The sequence below is a fragment of the Poromitra crassiceps genome (assembly GCF_964638095.1).
Source record: "Poromitra crassiceps genome assembly, chromosome: 3".
In the NCBI taxonomy this organism is placed as follows: Eukaryota; Metazoa; Chordata; class Actinopteri; order Beryciformes; family Melamphaidae; genus Poromitra; species Poromitra crassiceps.
In genome coordinates this window covers 66,707,788-66,725,235 of record NC_139625.1, presented here as the reverse complement: position 1 = coordinate 66,725,235, position 17,448 = coordinate 66,707,788, and the positions used below count along the sequence as shown (strand labels likewise).

Genomic DNA, 17,448 nt, shown 5'->3' with positions numbered 1-17,448 from the left:
TGAATGCACAGTTATAGGCTACTGTATATTCATGTACTGATGAAGGGTGTACTTTAGTGACATGGTAGACTTGAGTGGCAGATACTTAAAGGTAACTACTGTAACTGTAATATACCATTCACCAATCAGTGGTGGTGATGGCACACTCTGCTATAGGTAAAAACAACAAAACATGATCTGTTTTGTGGTTGGATTTGGGACAATTTTAGAAACAATAATTAGAACCAGCAGAGATTTTCTTTCAGAATTCTATTGAAAAGAAAATTGCAATTTCATCATCTTATCCTTGTCATCAGTTGTTTGATTGAACTTGACTCACTGCTCATGCAGTCCATGCGGAGCACCAGGTTGACGAAGCTCTCCAGCGTCATGTCTCCAGTGGAGGCTCCGTAACGCAGAGCCATCAAGTTCAGCATGTCATCGCTCACCCTCAATCCTGTCCAACACACAGAGCAAGGATTTGATTCATTCATTTCAGGCATACTGTATGAGACATGGATTTTATTCACTCATTTCAAGATTCAAGATTTAAGATTTTTATTGTCACTCCGTAGTACAAGTACGCACGTGTGAAATTCTTATGCTGTAGGCTCCATTACAGACAAGGTGCAGTTTTAAATAGGTGCAAAATCACAGCAAAGTAAACACAATCACAGCAGCAACAATAGGGCAATATAGTTAACTAGTAAGGCAGTTGTGGCAACACTAAAATACGAAGGGTAATAAATAGGTAGTATGGTATTAAATATGAAATAGAATGAGATGGAGTCTCGTGGCCTGCGAAAAGAAACTATCACGCAAGCGGTTTGTCAGGCATACTGTATGAGACGTGGATTTGATTCATTCATTTCAGGCGTATTGTATGGATTGACCGAAACGTTAAAAATAAATCAACTGGGAGCAAGTCGAGCAGTGTGCGGACTCTATTTCTTTTTATATGTTTCATTGCTTTTGTCCTGCACCTGCATTTTGAGTGGATGTGCGCGCTCTACTTTTTTTTCCCAGGTAATACTAGTCCCATGCGAAAAGGGCTTAACAGCCCGAACACACCATACAGCCATGCAGAACTGAAGCTTGAGGCAGGCTCAAGCTCAAGATCTGATCTGTCACCTAACCGGTCACACCAGGAGCAGTCTCTTTTCCTCAGCGCTGGGTTCGGAGCTGTTCCTCCAACCCCTCACAAATTGCATTGACTTTATGCCTGGCAGCTCAGGATCAGCGCGCAGCACGCTTGGAAAATAGAACAGAAGCTGAAACTATCGGATCAGCGTGGCTTTGGCATGGCGTGGCTTTGGCGTGGCGTGGCGTGGCGTGGCGTGGCGTGGCGTGGCGTGCGGCGTGGCGTGGCGTGGCGTGGCGTGGCGTGCGGCTGGTGTGAATGGACTCGCCTGTTAACAAGGACGCTGAAATGAAACTGCGTGGCTTTGGCTTGGGATTGGCGTGGGATTGGCGTATGGTGTGAACGCCAAAGCGTTTAATATTAAAGCTGCCGGGGCACCGTGTCAGTCTCATATTTTGGCTGGGCTAGGTGTGAAACGTACACGCATGTATGAAGGTACTGTACCAGCAGAGGGTGCGCAGGGTAGTCCAGCAGAACTCACATCAACTTTAACTCAAATCAACTCTCAATAACTGTCAAACTAAATGAATGTCTGCAAAACTGTTTACAGTTTTTGGATCATGTGTGAGATCATGTGCAAAAATAAATCAGTGTTGTTTTTCGATAAAGTTCTCCTTTAAGGGGAGTGATTGGTGGACTGGTGGACTGGTAAAGCCCTTGTCTTTCACACAGGCGAGCCAGGTTCATGTCCCGCCGTGTATTTCTTTTTTAACCCAAACCAAAACCAGTCTGCCTGAAAATGCCTGAAATCACAACCGTTACAACCAACCAATTCAATGTTTTCAAATGAACTGGCACGCAACCATGGACGTAATTCAAATTAACCGACACAACCATAAGCAACTGACGTTTTCAACCATAACAAGCAACCGACGTAATGTTTTGTCGTGACACTGACGCGCTGAGGCAAAACATGACACTTGCACGCTACCCTGGCAGGTCTATTAGACGCTTTGGCGTGATATCAGGTTGTTAGTTTAGCCAGACAAGAGTGAAGCACCACCCTTATATAACTCCTGAGGGGTTTAAATAAAAGGTCGGGAGCACAATAGTATTCAGTGCCGCACCTTTCTGTGCAACATATACCTGTCATCTATTGAATCTTGTCTCCCACAACAAATCAAAATGAAACACTTAAAATGTAGACCTGGGTTTCGTTTGGCTTGGCATCCTACGCCTGGTAATTACTGGCACATCCAAACCAAACCAGTCTGAGGAAGAGTAGTGGTGCTCAAAACATAGCTGATCGAAAATGTTTTGTTTATTTCACCATTCCTCTCTCTCAACTCAGAAATGCTTTCCATGCAGAGACACGCACGCAACAGAATGTACGGCCATAAAATCTAAAAATGGCATGGTATGCTTTGTTTGTTTGTTTGTTTGTTTATTTGCACATTTTAAAAGCAAACAGGTTAAACAGAAAATAATATGTATACAAAGAAATAAAAAAACATGTGCAGGTGAGATAGAAACCCACTACGGGTTTATCTAGAAATCTCACCTAAAGACAAGAAATATACATACTGGCAAATGCAAGATAACAATAGTTAACTTGTATCAATTTTACATATTAGTTCGTATTTGTGTAAAATGATTAGAACAAAAACAAAGACAAAAACAGCACTATGTTGAGAGGTTCAAGATAGATTTAAGAATTCAGGAGTGTAGAAACTTACTGGATCATTCAATGCAATTTCTATTCAATATTAGAATACTTTTAAGTCTCTTTTTGTATAGAGATAAAGACAGAGAATCAGTAGGTGCAAGTTCTTATTCCATACTTTGGCTCCATGGTATTTTAACGAATACTGTCCCCTAGATGTATGATACATTGGTAGGTGAAGGTTATTACTTCTACTTACTACTATAGAGTAAACTTTAGAGTTACAAATGAAGAATTTTTTACAACTTTCTGGCAAGTCAGTACCCATGTACTTCACTTTAAAAATAAAGATACACAGTTGAAAAATGTTGTATTATGTATCAAAAATGGACAGTATATAACATTTTGAACTTTGGACAATAGTTGGGAGTAAGTAAAGTAGTGCATGCATGGAGTCAATGGGCTAAAACATGCAACAACACTGTTATCGTCCTGGAAGGTATTTATTAGTGGAATGTGAGGTATTTTTGCTTTCCAACTGGTTTGGGCTTTCCTACACGCCCTGAAGAAGGCCCTGCGAGGCTGAAACCGGTCGGCAGTGATCATTTTAACTTTATTATGCCCTAGAGAATAAAGGCTTTTTTGAACCTTTACACCTTGTCTCAGTGTGAGGTCAGTGCCTGAAGCAGGCTGATGCTTTACCTTTGGATATCATTTTGTACTTCAGCACCTTACATTCCTGGAGCCGACCAGTGAGATTGTCTTTTTTGGGGGGGAAGAGTTTACTTTATCAAACATGGTGGATCGCATGTTCTTGACTTTCCTAAACAATGCGGGGGTGCCAAAGAATAATCTTAATTTTGAATGGAGATTCTGTCCAGAGAGAGTATTGTGTGTATAGTCTACCTGAGGCCATGATCGCATTCCTCAGCTCACTCAGTGACAAAGTTCCTGTTCGGGAAACATCGGTCTTGAAGAAAATGTCCTGGTGAAAGAGAAGATTGTTAAAAATGTTAAAAATTAAAAAGGTAAAAAATGCAAGAAAGCACAAATCATGATCATGGAAATCTAAACATAAATCTGGATGGACCGCATGGCAATACAACACAGTGGCTAGGGCGGCACGGTGCCTGGGTAGTTAGCACTGTCGCCTCACAGCAAGAAGGTTGTGTGTTCGAACCTCCACCCCGGTCGTTTCTTTGTGGAGTTTGCATGTTCTTCCCATGTTTGCGTGGGTTTCCTCCCAAAGTCTAAAGATATGCAGTGTATCGTAAGCATATGATGTATGTAATTTTACCAGGGCCCTCCTGAAAAAGAGAGCATTGCTCTTAGTGAGGCTCCCATGTATAAAGGACAATAATAACAATAATAATAATTGTCCAAACAAAGATAAAATCAGCTAGTCTTTTAAGAAAGTAATTTATTTCCTAATTCGTGTAAACATCAGCATGAAATGTTCTAACATCTAGCATGTTCTCCACCTTCAACTAGAATCATCCTCATCACCTTGTATGTGCTGACTTTCTTCCACAGTCGAACAAATTCACTGCTGTTCAGCTTGCCAGTGATTGATGTCTTTGAAAGCAAAAGTTAAGGTGTTCATTAAAGGTTTAGTTGGATCCAAATCACAATGACTAGTTCATGCATTGGAGGATACATCCATCAGAGCCACCATGCTGCGACAGGCATCCAGGCTGAAGCCTCCAGCTTTCAGGTCCCCTGTGTGAAACAGAAAACTTAGGTTTACATCCACCCTGCAAGTAAAATGAAGCTTATCTATTTACATCCACCCTGCAATTAAAGTGAAACTTATCTATTCACATCCACCCTGCAATTAACTTGAAACTTATCTATGCACATCCACCCTGCAAGTAAAGTGAAACTTATCTATTCACATCCACCCTGCAAGTAAAGTTAAGCTGATCTATTCACATCCACCCTGCAAGTAAAGTGAAACTTATCTATTCACATCCACCCTGAAAGTAAAGTGAAACTATATATTCACATCCACCCTGAAAGTAAAGTGAAACTATCTATTCACATCCACCCTGCAAGTAAAGTGAAACTTATCTATTCACATCCACCCTGAAAGTAAATTGAAACTATCTATTCACATCCACCCTGCAAGTAAAGTGAAACTTATCTATTCACATCCACCCTGCAAGTAAAGTGAAACTTATCTATTCACATCCACCCTGCAAGTAAAGTGAAACTATCTATTCACATCCACCCTGCAAGTAAAGTGAAACTTATCTATTCACATCCACCCTGCAAGTAAAGTGAAACTTATCTATTCACATCCACCCTGCAATTAAAGTGAAACTTATCTATTCACATCCACCCTGCAATTAACTTGAAACTTATCTATGCACATCCACCCTGCAAGTAAAGTGAAACTTATCTATTCACATCCACCCTGCAAGTAAAGTTAAGCTGATCTATTCACATCCACCCTGCAAGTAAAGTGAAACTTATCTATTCACATCCACCCTGAAAGTAAAGTGAAACTATTCACATCCACCCTGAAAGTAAAGTGAAACTATCTATTCACATCCACCCTGCAAGTAAAGTGAAACTTATCTATTCACATCCACCCTGAAAGTAAAGTGAAACTATCTATTCACATCCACCCTGCAAGTAAAGTGAAACTTATCTATTCACATCCACCCTGCAAGTAAAGTGAAACTTATCTATTCACATCCACCCTGCAAGTAAAGTGAAACTATCTATTCACATCCACCCTGCAAGTAAAGTGAAACTTATCTATTCACATCCACCCTGCAAGTAAAGTGAAACTTATCTATTCACATCCACCCTGCAAGTAAAGTGAAACTTATCTATTTACATCCACCCTGCAAGTAAAGTGAAACTTATCTATTCACATCCACCCTGCAAGTAAAGTGAAACTATCTATTCACATCCACCCCGCAAGTAAAGTGAAACTTATCTATTCACATCCACCCTGCAAGTAAAGTGAAACTTATCTATTCACATCCACCCTGCAAGTAAAGTGAAACTTATCTATTCACATCCACCCTGCAAGTAAAGTGAAACTTATCTATTCACATCCACCCTCCAAGTAAAGTGAAACTATCTATTCACATCCACCCTGCAAGTAAAGTGAAACTATCTATTCACATCCACCCTGCACTTGAAACTTATCTATTCACATCCACCCTGCAAGTAAAGTGAAACTATCTATTCACATCCACCCTGCAATTAACTTGAAACTTATCTATTCACATCCACCCTCCAAGTAAAGTGAAGCTTATCTATTCACATCCACCCTGCAAGTAAAGTGAAGCTTATCTATTCACATCCACCCTCCAAGTAAAGTGAAACTTGTCTATTTACATCCACCCTCCAAGTAAAGTGAAACTATCTATTCACATCCACCCTGCAAGTAAAGTGAAACTATCTATTTACATCCACCCTGCAAGTAAAGTGAAACTATCTATTCACATCCACCCTGCAAGTAAAGTGAAGCTTATCTATTCACATCCACCCTCCAAGTAAAGTGAAACTATCTATTTACATCCACCCTGCAAGTAAAGTGAAGCTTATCTATTCACATCCACCCTGCAAGTAAAGTGAAACTTATCTATTCACATCCACCCTCCAAGTAAAGTGAAACTTATCTATTCACATCCACCCTGCAAGTAAAGTGAAACTTATCTATTCACATCCACCCTGCAAGTAAAGTGAAGCTTATCTATTCACATCCACCCTCCAAGTAAAGTGAAACTCTCTATTCACATCCACCCTGCAAGTAAAGTGAAGCTTATCTATTCACATCCACCCTCCAAGTAAAGTGAAACTATCTATTCACATCCACCCTGCAAGTAAAGTGAAACTTATCTATTCACATCCACCCTGCAAGTAAAGTGAAGCTTATCTATTCACATCCACCCTCCAAGTAAAGTGAAACTATCTATTCACATCCACCCTGCAAGTAAAGTGAAGCTTATCTATTCACATCCACCCTCCAAGTAAAGTGAAACTATCTATTCACATCCACCCTGCAAGTAAAGTGAAACTTATCTATTCACATCCACCCTGCAAGTAAAGTGAACCTATTCACATCCACCCTGCAAGTAAAGTGAAACTATCTATTCACATCCACCCTGCAAGTAAAGTGAAACTTATCTATTCACATCCACCCTCCAAGTAAAGTGAAACTTATCTATTTACATCCACCCTGCAAGTAAAGTGAAACTATCTATTCACATCCACCCTGCAAGTAAAGTGAAGCTTATCTATTCACATTCACCCTCCAAGTAAAGTGAAACTTATCTATTTACATCCACCCTCCAAGTAAAGTGAAACTATCTATTCACATCCACCCTGCAAGTAAAGTGAAACTTATCTATTTACATCCACCCTGCAAGTAAAGTGAAGCTTATCTATTTACATCCACCCTGCAAGTAAAGTGAAGCTTATCTGTGTGTGTGTGTGTGTGTGTGTGTGTGTGTGTGTGTGTGTGTGTGTGTGTGTGTGTGTGTGTGTGTGTGTGTGTGTGTGCGTGCGTGCGTGCGTGCGTGCGCGCGCGTGTGCGTGTGCGTGTGGGTGTTGCCGTGTGCGTGTTGCCGTGTGGAGTTTCTCAGTCCGCACCTTCCAGGAGTTTTTGATTCAGGAGCCTCTGGAGCTGCTCAGCATCCACCTCCTGATACTGGAAAAGAAATGAAAATAAGACAAGTAGACTTCTTATTTTAGATTATTATTATTATTTTTTTTACATTTTGGCCTTTATTTAGATAGGACAGTAGTCAGACAGGAAAGGTGGGGAGAGAGAGGGGATGACATGAAGGACCAAGCCTCCGTCGTACGCCTGCTACGAGGTGAGCCCCAGGACGGGCAAGACAAGTTGACTTTAGTAAGCTTTCTGTCAGTAAGCTTTCTGTCAGTGATATAAGACAACTTGACTTTAGTAAGCTTTCTGTCAGTGATATTAAGAGAAGTTGATTTTAGTACGCTTTCTGTCAATTATATTAAGACAAGTTGACTTTAGTACGCTTCCTGTCAGTGATATTAAGACAAGTTGACTTTAGTATGCTTCCTGTCAGTGTCGGTGATATTAAGACAAGTTGACTTTAGTACGCTTTCTCTCAGTGATATTAAGACAAGTTGACTTTAGCACGCTTTCTGTCAGTGATATTAAGACAAGTTGACTTTAGTATGCTTCCTGTCAGTGTCGGTGATATTAAGACAAGTTGACTTTAGTACGCTTTCTCTCAGTGATATTAAGACAAGTTGACTTTAGCACGCTTTCTGTCAGTGATATTAAGACAAGTTGACTTTAGTACGCTTCCTGTCAGTGATATTAAGACAAGTTGACTTTAGTACGCTTTCTGTCAGTGATATTAAGACAAGTTGACTTTAGTACGCTTCCTGTCAGTGATATTAAGACAAGTTGACTTTAGTATGCTTTCTGTCAGTGATATTAAGACAAGTTGACTTTAGTACGCTTCCTGTCAGTGATATTAAGACAAGTTGACTTTAGTACGCTTTCTGTCAGTGATATTAAGACAAGTTGACTTTAGCACGCTTTCTGTCAGTTATATTAAGACAAGTTTACTTTAGTTCGCTTTCTGTCACTGTTGGTGATATTAAGACAAGTTGACATTAGTACGCTTTCTGTCAGTGATATTAAGACAAGTTGACTTTAGCACGCTTTCTGTCAGTGATATTAAGACAAGTTTACTTTAATTAGTACGCTTCCTGTCAGTGATATTAAGACAAGTTGACTTTAGTACGCTTTCTGTCAGTGATATTGCCCCCAGTGGGATTCAAACCCATGGCTCTAGCAGTACACTTACAGTGAGACACAAAATACCTGGTCAGAGAATTGACGGAACAGCTGTTTCTTATTTTCTTCGTCTTCAGATCCATTCTCTATCTTGGGGTAGAAAATTAAAAAAGAAACATTAAGTAAGTTCCAATTAATAAATGCTAAATGCAATACTTGTTTCTCAGACAACACAACAGCAATATTACATCAAAATATTATCAACATTAACAATATTTCTAAAATTGTGCACACCTTTTCAGCAATGTCCACACTGTCCTGGCGGCCATAGCCATGGTCGCCAGAATTCTCACTGAGGGGAAAGACAAAAACTTTTAGCATGCCTTTTTTTCTCCATATAATAGAGTTGTTTTTCTAAGTACTGCAGAGATATTTGTTTATGTCACTTGAAGTTTTCACATTCCTACTGTCTTTCTCATAGCTGCCATCGCTTCATACACTCATAACATTGAGATAAGCTGTGGGTGGAGAGATTGCCTACTGGACATGGGTCTTTCCCTTGGAGAGGATGCAGAACATTGAGACAAGCTGTGGGTGGAGAGACTGTGCCTACTGGACATGGGTGTCATTGAGACAAGCTGTGGGTGGAGAGGCTGCCTACTGGACATGGGTCTTATTGAGACAAGCTGTGGGTGGAGAGACTGCCTACTGGACATGGGTCTTATTGAGACAAGCTGTGGGTGGAGAGGCTCCCTACTGGACATGGGTCTTATTGAGACAAGCTGTGGGTGGAGAGACTGCCTACTGGACATGGGTCTCTCCCTTGGAGAGGATGGATAGGATGAAGGAGGCCGTCTCGTTGGGCTTGAAGGTGGACGGCACGATCAGGTAGTCCCCCGGCTTCAGCATGAAGAGCTCCATGACCTCACGTCCGTTCATGTAGGTTTTGGTTTGGGCCACAGGCATGTTTGAGCTGAAGAAAGATGCTGGGAACTTCCCCTTCTCCTGCTGGTACTGTAATAAGAAGTGGATATTTCATTCTTATACAGTCTATATACCCATCACCATAGCTACAGTTGAAGTTGGAATTTACATTCACTTAGGTCATTAAAACTCATTTTGTAACCACTCCACAGATTTCATTAACAAACTATAGTTTGGAAAGTCGGTTCAGACTTCTACTTTGTGCATGACAATTGTTTATCCTAAACCCTAACCCAGGGGTCCCAATTAGTTTCCCCAAGGGCCAAATTATGCTGAGGCCCAAGGGCCGAGGGCCAAACGTCCACGTGGTGGGGGGTGGGTGGGGATGGACGTTGGGTGATATTTTGGCCGTTTGAAGCCAGATTTAGAGGAATATCTCATTTTAAATTAACATTAGGATTAGATGGTTGTGATGTGACTGAACTTCCTAGTGTTGAAGAGTAATTACTTACACATTAGATTACTTTTAGCCTTTTAGTCATCAAGATTATTGAAAAATATTCCAGATGAACAGAAGTGGACCATTGGCCAGAATGGCATGAACATTTGGATACTTACTCAGTGTTGAACAATAATTTCTTACACATGACATTACATATAGCCTGATTTCATCAAGATTATTGAAAAATATTCCAGAATCCAGACTGAAATGTTACAACAGAAATGGAGTATTGCCAGAATGACTTGAACATGAACAATTGGACACTTCCTCAGTGTTGAACAGTGAGTTCAAAATCAGTTTAATTTATACACATGAGATTACTTTTAGGCAGATTTAATCAAGATTGTTGAAAAATGTAAATGTTACAACATTAGTTGACTATTGGCGAATTAAGTTAACTGATAACTTAACTTAAGATGAATATCCTACTTACACACTCTCTCACACTCAGTCATTATCTCTCTCTCTCACACACACACACACACACACACACACACACACACACACACACACACACACACAAACCTGCTAGACGCTGCTCTCCAATATGCGACTGAACGGTGTTTGTTTACTTAGAGGGGGAGGGAGGAGGGAGTCATATCTAGGTCAGTACAATGTTTGCAAACACTATTTTGTGCATGTTGCGTTCAGGTGCACTGTATTTTTTATATTTAGAAATGCCAATGCGGGTCACGCTAACGCCACCCTAACCCTTCCATAGGTACACCTCCAATTGATGCAAATTATGTCAATTCTCAGAAGTATAATGCCATGACATCATTTTCTGAAATCTTCCAAGCTGTTTAGAGGCACAATCAACTGTATGTGATTGTAAACTGTCTGTGGCGGCTTACAGTTATGGCTTGTGTCATGCACAAAGTAGATGTCCCAATGCTGACTTGCCAAACTATTATTTTGTTCACATAAAATCTGTGGAGTGTATGTAAACCTCAGACTTCAACTGTACATAAGCTGAGGGATGTGTACTGTGTAAAATGTGTAAAAAGCAATTGTGTAAAAGGTTTGGGAAAAAAGTACTTACTTTTTCAGTCACCTTGGAAGAAATGAAAGAGAAAATTAATTAATGTTAGGGGGGCAATTAGTTCAAATAATTGTTCAAGTGAAATAACATGACTGATAGGCTACATGCAAATAACCACTCAATATGCAAACCAGACTGGACTCAAACTAGACTCGCTGGCCAACTACTGTCTTACCCACAGATAGTTTGCATGGAAAGACTGACTGTCCCTCAACTATGACCTGAGACTGCCTCACTGATCATCGTCTACTGTCCTTTCAAAAACAAGATACGTTTGTGAGACTGACCAATTGTATAATGAGCTAAAGAGGCTCAAGAGGTTAGGGGGCAGCCTAATCTTAAAAAAGCGAATTCATCAAATAAATCAATCAATCAATCAATCAATCAATCAATCTATCTATCTATCTATCTATCTATCTTATAAAAAGGGCAAGTGGGCAATCTCTGTCCCACTGTCTGTTCTCTGTTTCAATGTTTGTCCCACTGATGATGTCATAGGCACTGATGATGTCATAGTGATGACTGTGAGATTCCCCGCACGCACACTGCCTTCGGTAACAATGTCTTATCTATCACTGGTGGGAAAATCTGGAACAGTATCCCAGTTGCAATAAGGGAATGCCCCTCATATCCAACCTTCAAAATAAACCTCAAGGAATGGCTCAAAATAAATCAACACTGCAACCATAACTATTTTAGCCGTCGTATATCTCTACCCTTGCACTTTATTCTTTTGTAATTTTGCACTTTTATCCCGCGCACTTTAGCTTAACGCACCATTATTATGTCCATTTGGCCACATGTTTCTAATGGGATTTTTTCTACTGTATTATGTTTTGATGTTGTCTTTTATCTTGTGTTTTTATGTCTTGAGGACTAGCAGCAGTGGGCAGCCGCAGTGCAGTGCCCGGGAACCAACTCTTTTGCCATTGCCTTGGTCAGGGGCACTGACAGGAGTATTAACCCTAACATACATGTCTTTTGGTGGTGGGAGGAAACTGGAGCACCCGGAGAAAACCCACACGAACACGGGGAGAACATGCAAACTCCACACAGAAAAGACCTGGGACGGACCGGGGTTCGAACCCGGGACCTTCTTGCTGTGAGGCAACAGTGCTAACACTGACCCACCGTGCCGTCTTTATACTTAGCTAAAGTGATAGCTTCCACATGAGTGTTGATACTTAGCTAAAGTAGCTTCCAAATTAGTGTTTTAGCTAAAGTGATAGCTTCCACGTGAATGTTTTTACTTAGCTAAAGTGATAGCTTCCATGTGAGTGTTTTTACTTAGCTAAAGTGATAGCTTCCACATGAGTGTTTTTACTTAGCTAAAGTGATAGCTTCCACATGAGTGTTTTTACTTAGCTAAAGTGATAGCTTCCACATGAGTGTTTTTACTTAGCTAAAGTGATAGCTTCCACATGAGTGTTTTTACTTAGCTAAAGTGATAGCTTCCACGTGAGTGTTTCTACTTAGCTAAAGTGATAGCATGTGAGTGTATTTACTTAGCTAAAGTGATAGCTTCCACGTTAGTGTTTTTACTTAGCTAAAGTGATATAGCTTCCACGTGAGTGTTTCTACTTAGCTAAAGTGATAGCTTCCACATGGGTGTTTCTACTTAGCTAAAGTAATAATAATAATAATAATAATAAATTCAATTTATATAGCACACTTTAAAATCCAAGGACTTCACAAGGTGCTTTACAGATGCATGATAAAAGCAATCAAGCAATCAAACAAGGGGGGGGGGGTAAAAAAATAAAAACAGCTACTAAATGGATAAAAACATAAAAGGATAAAAACATAAAAATATAACATGTGTGAAGAGAGAGGGAGGACCCTAGGGGAAAGCTAAAATAAATAAGTGGGGTTTAAATTTTGATTTAAAAACATCAAAAGAGTCCGTAGCCCTGAGTGGTCCTAGGAGCTGATTCCACAGCCGGGGGGCCCAGTGAGGAGAAGGCACGGTCACCCATGCTTGCCAGTTTGGTCCTAGGGACAGAAAGGAGGTTGGAGCTGCATGATCGGAGTGTCCGGAGTGAGGATTGAGGGGTGACTAGTTCTTGGAGGTAGGTTGGAGCGGTGTGATGAATGGCCTTGTATGTTAACAGGAGAAGTTTGTAGGTGATGTGGCGGTGGTTAACTGGGAGCCAGTGAAGGGAGTGCAGAACCGGGGTGATGTGCTCTGACTTGCGTGTTTTTGTGAGAATCCGGGCGGCACAGTTTTGGACATATTGAAGTTTCTGGATGGTTTTGGATGGAAGGCCAGCGAATATGGAATTGCAATAATCTATACGGGAGTTGATGAAGGAATGAACCAGTTTTTCTGCATCAGGTTTGCTTAGTGATAGCTTCCACATGAGTGTTTCTACTTAGCTAAAGTGATAGCTTCCACATGAGTGTTTCTACTTAGCTAAAGTGATAGCTTCCACATGAGTGTTTCTACTTAGCTAAAGTGATAGCATCCACATGAGTGTTTATTAGCTAAAGTGATAGCTCCCATGTTTATACTTAGCATGAGGGTTTCTACTTAGCTAAAGTGATAGCTTCCACATGAGTGTTTCTACTTAGCTAAAGTGATAGCTTCCACATGAGTGTTTCTACTTTGCTAAAGTGATAGCTTCCACATGAGTGTTTATACTTAGTAAAGTGATAGCTTCCACATGAGTGTTTTTACTTAGCTAAAGTGATATAGCTTCCACATGAGTTTCTACTTAGCTAAAATGACAGCTTCTACATGAGTGTTTATACTTAGTAAAGTGATAGCTTCCACATGAGTGTTTAGCATGAGTGTTTCTCCTTAGCTAAAGTGATAGCTTCCACATGAGTGTTTACTTAGTAAAGTGATAGCTTCCACATGAGTGTTTGGCATGACCAAAATGTACAGCAGGTAACAGCAGCCTTTAAAGGGTAATAGTTACCTCGTATATGGAGAAACCGATATGGAGATTTTTGACCAGGTGTCTGTTTCTCTTGTCAGGCTTTTGCATGAGAGACACCAGCATGTTCTTGTCAGCCTGCTTCTCAGAACAGTCTTCGTCCATTTTTTCAATCTTGACACGATACTGTGGGTTTGTCCAGAAACTGTCTGAAAGGCAAGAGAGAGGGGGTGGGGGGGTTCACATTTTAACATTTCGGCAAGAGTAGGGTGAAGCCTGCAGCTCCAGCAGATCTCTCTGAAATTCTTCCAGAGACTGTATAAAACTAGGCATGCAGGATATTGTTTTTTTTTTTTTTTTTGCCATGGACCCGTTTGCAGCAGCAGACAGATCTACTTGTCTGACGTGGCCGGTCTGCACTTCTCCCTTTAAATTTGAAGAATATTTACATTGGTAGACCCTAGTGTAGAATTGGTGCCTGCAACTCTATAGCTTCTATAAATGGCTGTCAAATATAAAGCTGCACTTGGTAAATTTTTGCGACCTCAACTGGCAGCAGATATACTTTTGTATTTTACTCTTTTGTATCAAGCTGATTTATCACAAGTGTCCATACCTTTTAGGTCTCACCATACCTTTTAGGTCTCACTTGCAAAAGAGGTTTCAACCTCGTGACTTCCTGGTTAAATGTAAATAGGGTTAGGGTTAGTTCAGGTTGTGAGGTTGTGACTTCCTGGTTAAATAGGGTTAGAATTAGTTCAGGTTGTGATCAGGTTGTGACTTCCTGCTTAAATAAATGTGAAATGGGGTTATGGTTAGTTCAGGTTGTGATCAGATTGTGACTTCCTGGTTAAATAAATGTTAAATAGGGTTATGGTTAGTTCAGGTTGTGATCAGGTTGTGACTTCCTGGTGAAATAAATGTTAAATAGGGTTATGGTTAGTTCAGGTTGTGATCAGGTTGTGACTTCCTGCTTAAATAAATGTTAAATAGGGTTAGGGTTAGTTCAGGTTGTGATCAGGTTGTGACTTCCTGCTTAAATAAATATTAAATAAAAACCTGATGCGGTGCCTGAAATTAAATTGGTAAATAGGGTGTATCTATTGGTCACAATTACTGGGGATGGGAGTATCTTCTCTGTTGCAGCCTTATTTGTGATTTAGACTGATTAAATGGGTGTTATTTACCCCCATCAAAATCGTACCTGAAAGTACAACCAATATACAACAAAATGCACAGGTCCTAAATTCAAGACCAGATATTCCCCCCTTCAAAATCGTACCTGAAAGTACAACAAATATACAACAAAATGCACAGGTCCTAAATTCAAGACCAGATATTCTGTAAGTACCACGAAAATTTGCGCATCCTCCAGCAGTGGTCCCTGCAACCCATCTGCCATCATAGAAGGAGGACTTCCAATGGCAAGATGATTCTCCATCAAGGAAGTCGGGGCACAGAGAGCAGATGTCAAGGTCTGAATAGAAGTTACAGAAGTCTTCCATGGCCATCCTATTGGACACATTGAACACACATTGTAAATCATTGGAAATAATTCCATCTCATAACTATGTTTTTAAATAATGAGCAATTTGGACTGAATACTGAATTCATGAATGAAAATGTAAAATTATTATTCTTTTAATATAGGGTGGACTTTGCATTATTTTGAGCTTAGCACACTTGCTGCATGGGGTCTAAATAAAAACAATATTAGAAGGATAAAAAAGTGGTCTAAATGTAATGTGTAAATAGAAAAACATTAGACAAATGAATTGTAAGATGGAAGAAGAATCGTTAATTTTCAATAATTTTTAAAAGTTTTCCCTGAAAACCTAATACAATTACTTGGAGGTGTGTGTGTGTGTGTGTGTGTGTGTGTGTGTGTGTGTGTGTGTGTGTGTGTGTGTGTGTGTGTGTGTGTGTGTGTGTGTGTGTGTGTGTGTGTGTGTGTGTGTGTGTGTGTGAGAGAGAGAGAGCAGTGTTGGGGGTAACTCATTACAAAAGTAACATATTACATGTAATATATTACTTTTAGCAGTAACTCAGAACTCAGTAATATAACTTATTACTTATAGGATTATAGTAATATTATACCAGTTACTTTGTCAAGTAACTCAAGTTACAAATTGAGTTACTTTTTTTAAATCAAAGCACATATTTAAATCATTTCATAATCAAACTGTGTGTTTTTATGCAAATAACCACTATAGATGACAATAACAAAGGAAAAGGATAACATTTAGAATTTTGGATGGTTTACACTGACTTCAAGACGGTTTAAATTATTTTTCGGGATGGTTCCGGGGCGCCGATGTCAGTCATTCTGCCACTGCAGTTATTTTGGTGAAAGTGATGCAAAAGTAATAATAATAATAATAATAATAATAATAATAATAATAATAATAATAATAATAATAATAATAATAATAATAACTTTATTTGTATAGCACCTTTCAAAACAGCAGGTACAAAGTGCTTCACAGGCAGATCAGTTATAAAAGTGAACATAAACAATGTCACAGAACAGAGCAAGATTAACAGATAAAATCCTCCAAATAAAAATAAAATAAAACCAGAAAGATAAATCATAGAGCATAAAACAATACAAGAGTCAATAAAAAACATAAAAGAGCTAATAAAAGAAACAAGGAAGAACAATAATCAATAAAATGCCAGACGATAAAAGTGAGTTTTAAGAGAAGACAAAAATGGACAGTGAGTTTAAAAGCCTAAGATCCTCAGGAAGACTATTCCACAGGGTGGGGGCTCTCACAGAGAAGGCTCTGTCACCCTTAAGCTTAATTTATACTTATTAGAAAGTGTCGCTCAGCACATGGTCGCAGACGAAAAAGTCCTCAAATTAGTCTGGGGGATAGTTAAAAGCATTGTTCCCGAGGATCTCAGGGCACGGGCAGGGGAGTAAAGACTTAAAAGCTCAGACAGATAGCTAGGTGCCATGTCATGGAGGGCCTTAAAAGTCAAAACAAAAATTTTAAAATCAATTCTAAAACGGATAGGCAGCCAATGAAGGGACGCTAAAATAGGGGAAATGTGGTAAAATTTTCGAGTTCTGGTTAAAAGTCTGGCGGCTGCATTTTGCACATACTGGAGCTGGTTGATCGTATTTTGGTTCATGCAGGTAAAAAGAGCATTACAATAATCAAGGTGCGAAGTAATAAAAGCATGAATGATTCTATGAAGATCGTTAAAAGAAAGACAAGATCTAATTCTGGAAATGTTTCTCAGCTGGATAAAACAAGACTGTGATACCTTCTTTACATGTGATTCGAGAGTGAGGTTCTGGTCTAAAATCACTCCGAGGTTCTTGACGGTGGAGACTGAATTAAGAGATAAAGTGCCGAGTCCAGGCAGAAGTTGATCGCGAGCATGCTGAGGGCCAATGATCAATATTTCTGTCTTAGAAGCGTTCAGTTGGAGGAGATTTTCGGCCATCCAGTTTTTTACGGAGGTAAGGCAGTCATGTAAGGGTGAGAGTAAAGCCGGGTCAGACGGTTTACAAGAAAGATATAATTGCGTATCATCAGCATAGCAATGAAAATAAATGTTATGCTGGCTAATAATGAGGCCCAGGGTAGAGAATAAATAAGATTGGGCCCAATTGGGCCCCA

The 17,448-nt window shown here is 39.8% G+C and overlaps 1 protein-coding gene across 1 annotated transcript in view; it reads right to left on the bottom strand.

The window, feature by feature from the left end:
- Positions 1-17,448, bottom strand: part of LOC310773228 (calpain-1 catalytic subunit) — a 33,602-nt gene that overhangs the window by 1,546 nt on the left and 14,608 nt on the right. Inside the window, exons 10-19 of the mRNA XM_083633119.1 lie at positions 15,168-15,328; positions 13,859-14,025; positions 9,275-9,483; positions 8,764-8,821; positions 8,557-8,619; positions 7,335-7,392; positions 4,381-4,442; positions 4,230-4,298; positions 3,630-3,708; positions 320-436 (exon numbers count right to left, since the gene is read on the bottom strand). Of these exons, the coding sequence (XP_083489245.1) occupies positions 320-436; positions 3,630-3,708; positions 4,230-4,298; positions 4,381-4,442; positions 7,335-7,392; positions 8,557-8,619; positions 8,764-8,821; positions 9,275-9,483; positions 13,859-14,025; positions 15,168-15,328 (1,043 nt within the window). The remainder of the gene's footprint in view (positions 1-319; positions 437-3,629; positions 3,709-4,229; positions 4,299-4,380; positions 4,443-7,334; positions 7,393-8,556; positions 8,620-8,763; positions 8,822-9,274; positions 9,484-13,858; positions 14,026-15,167; positions 15,329-17,448) is intronic.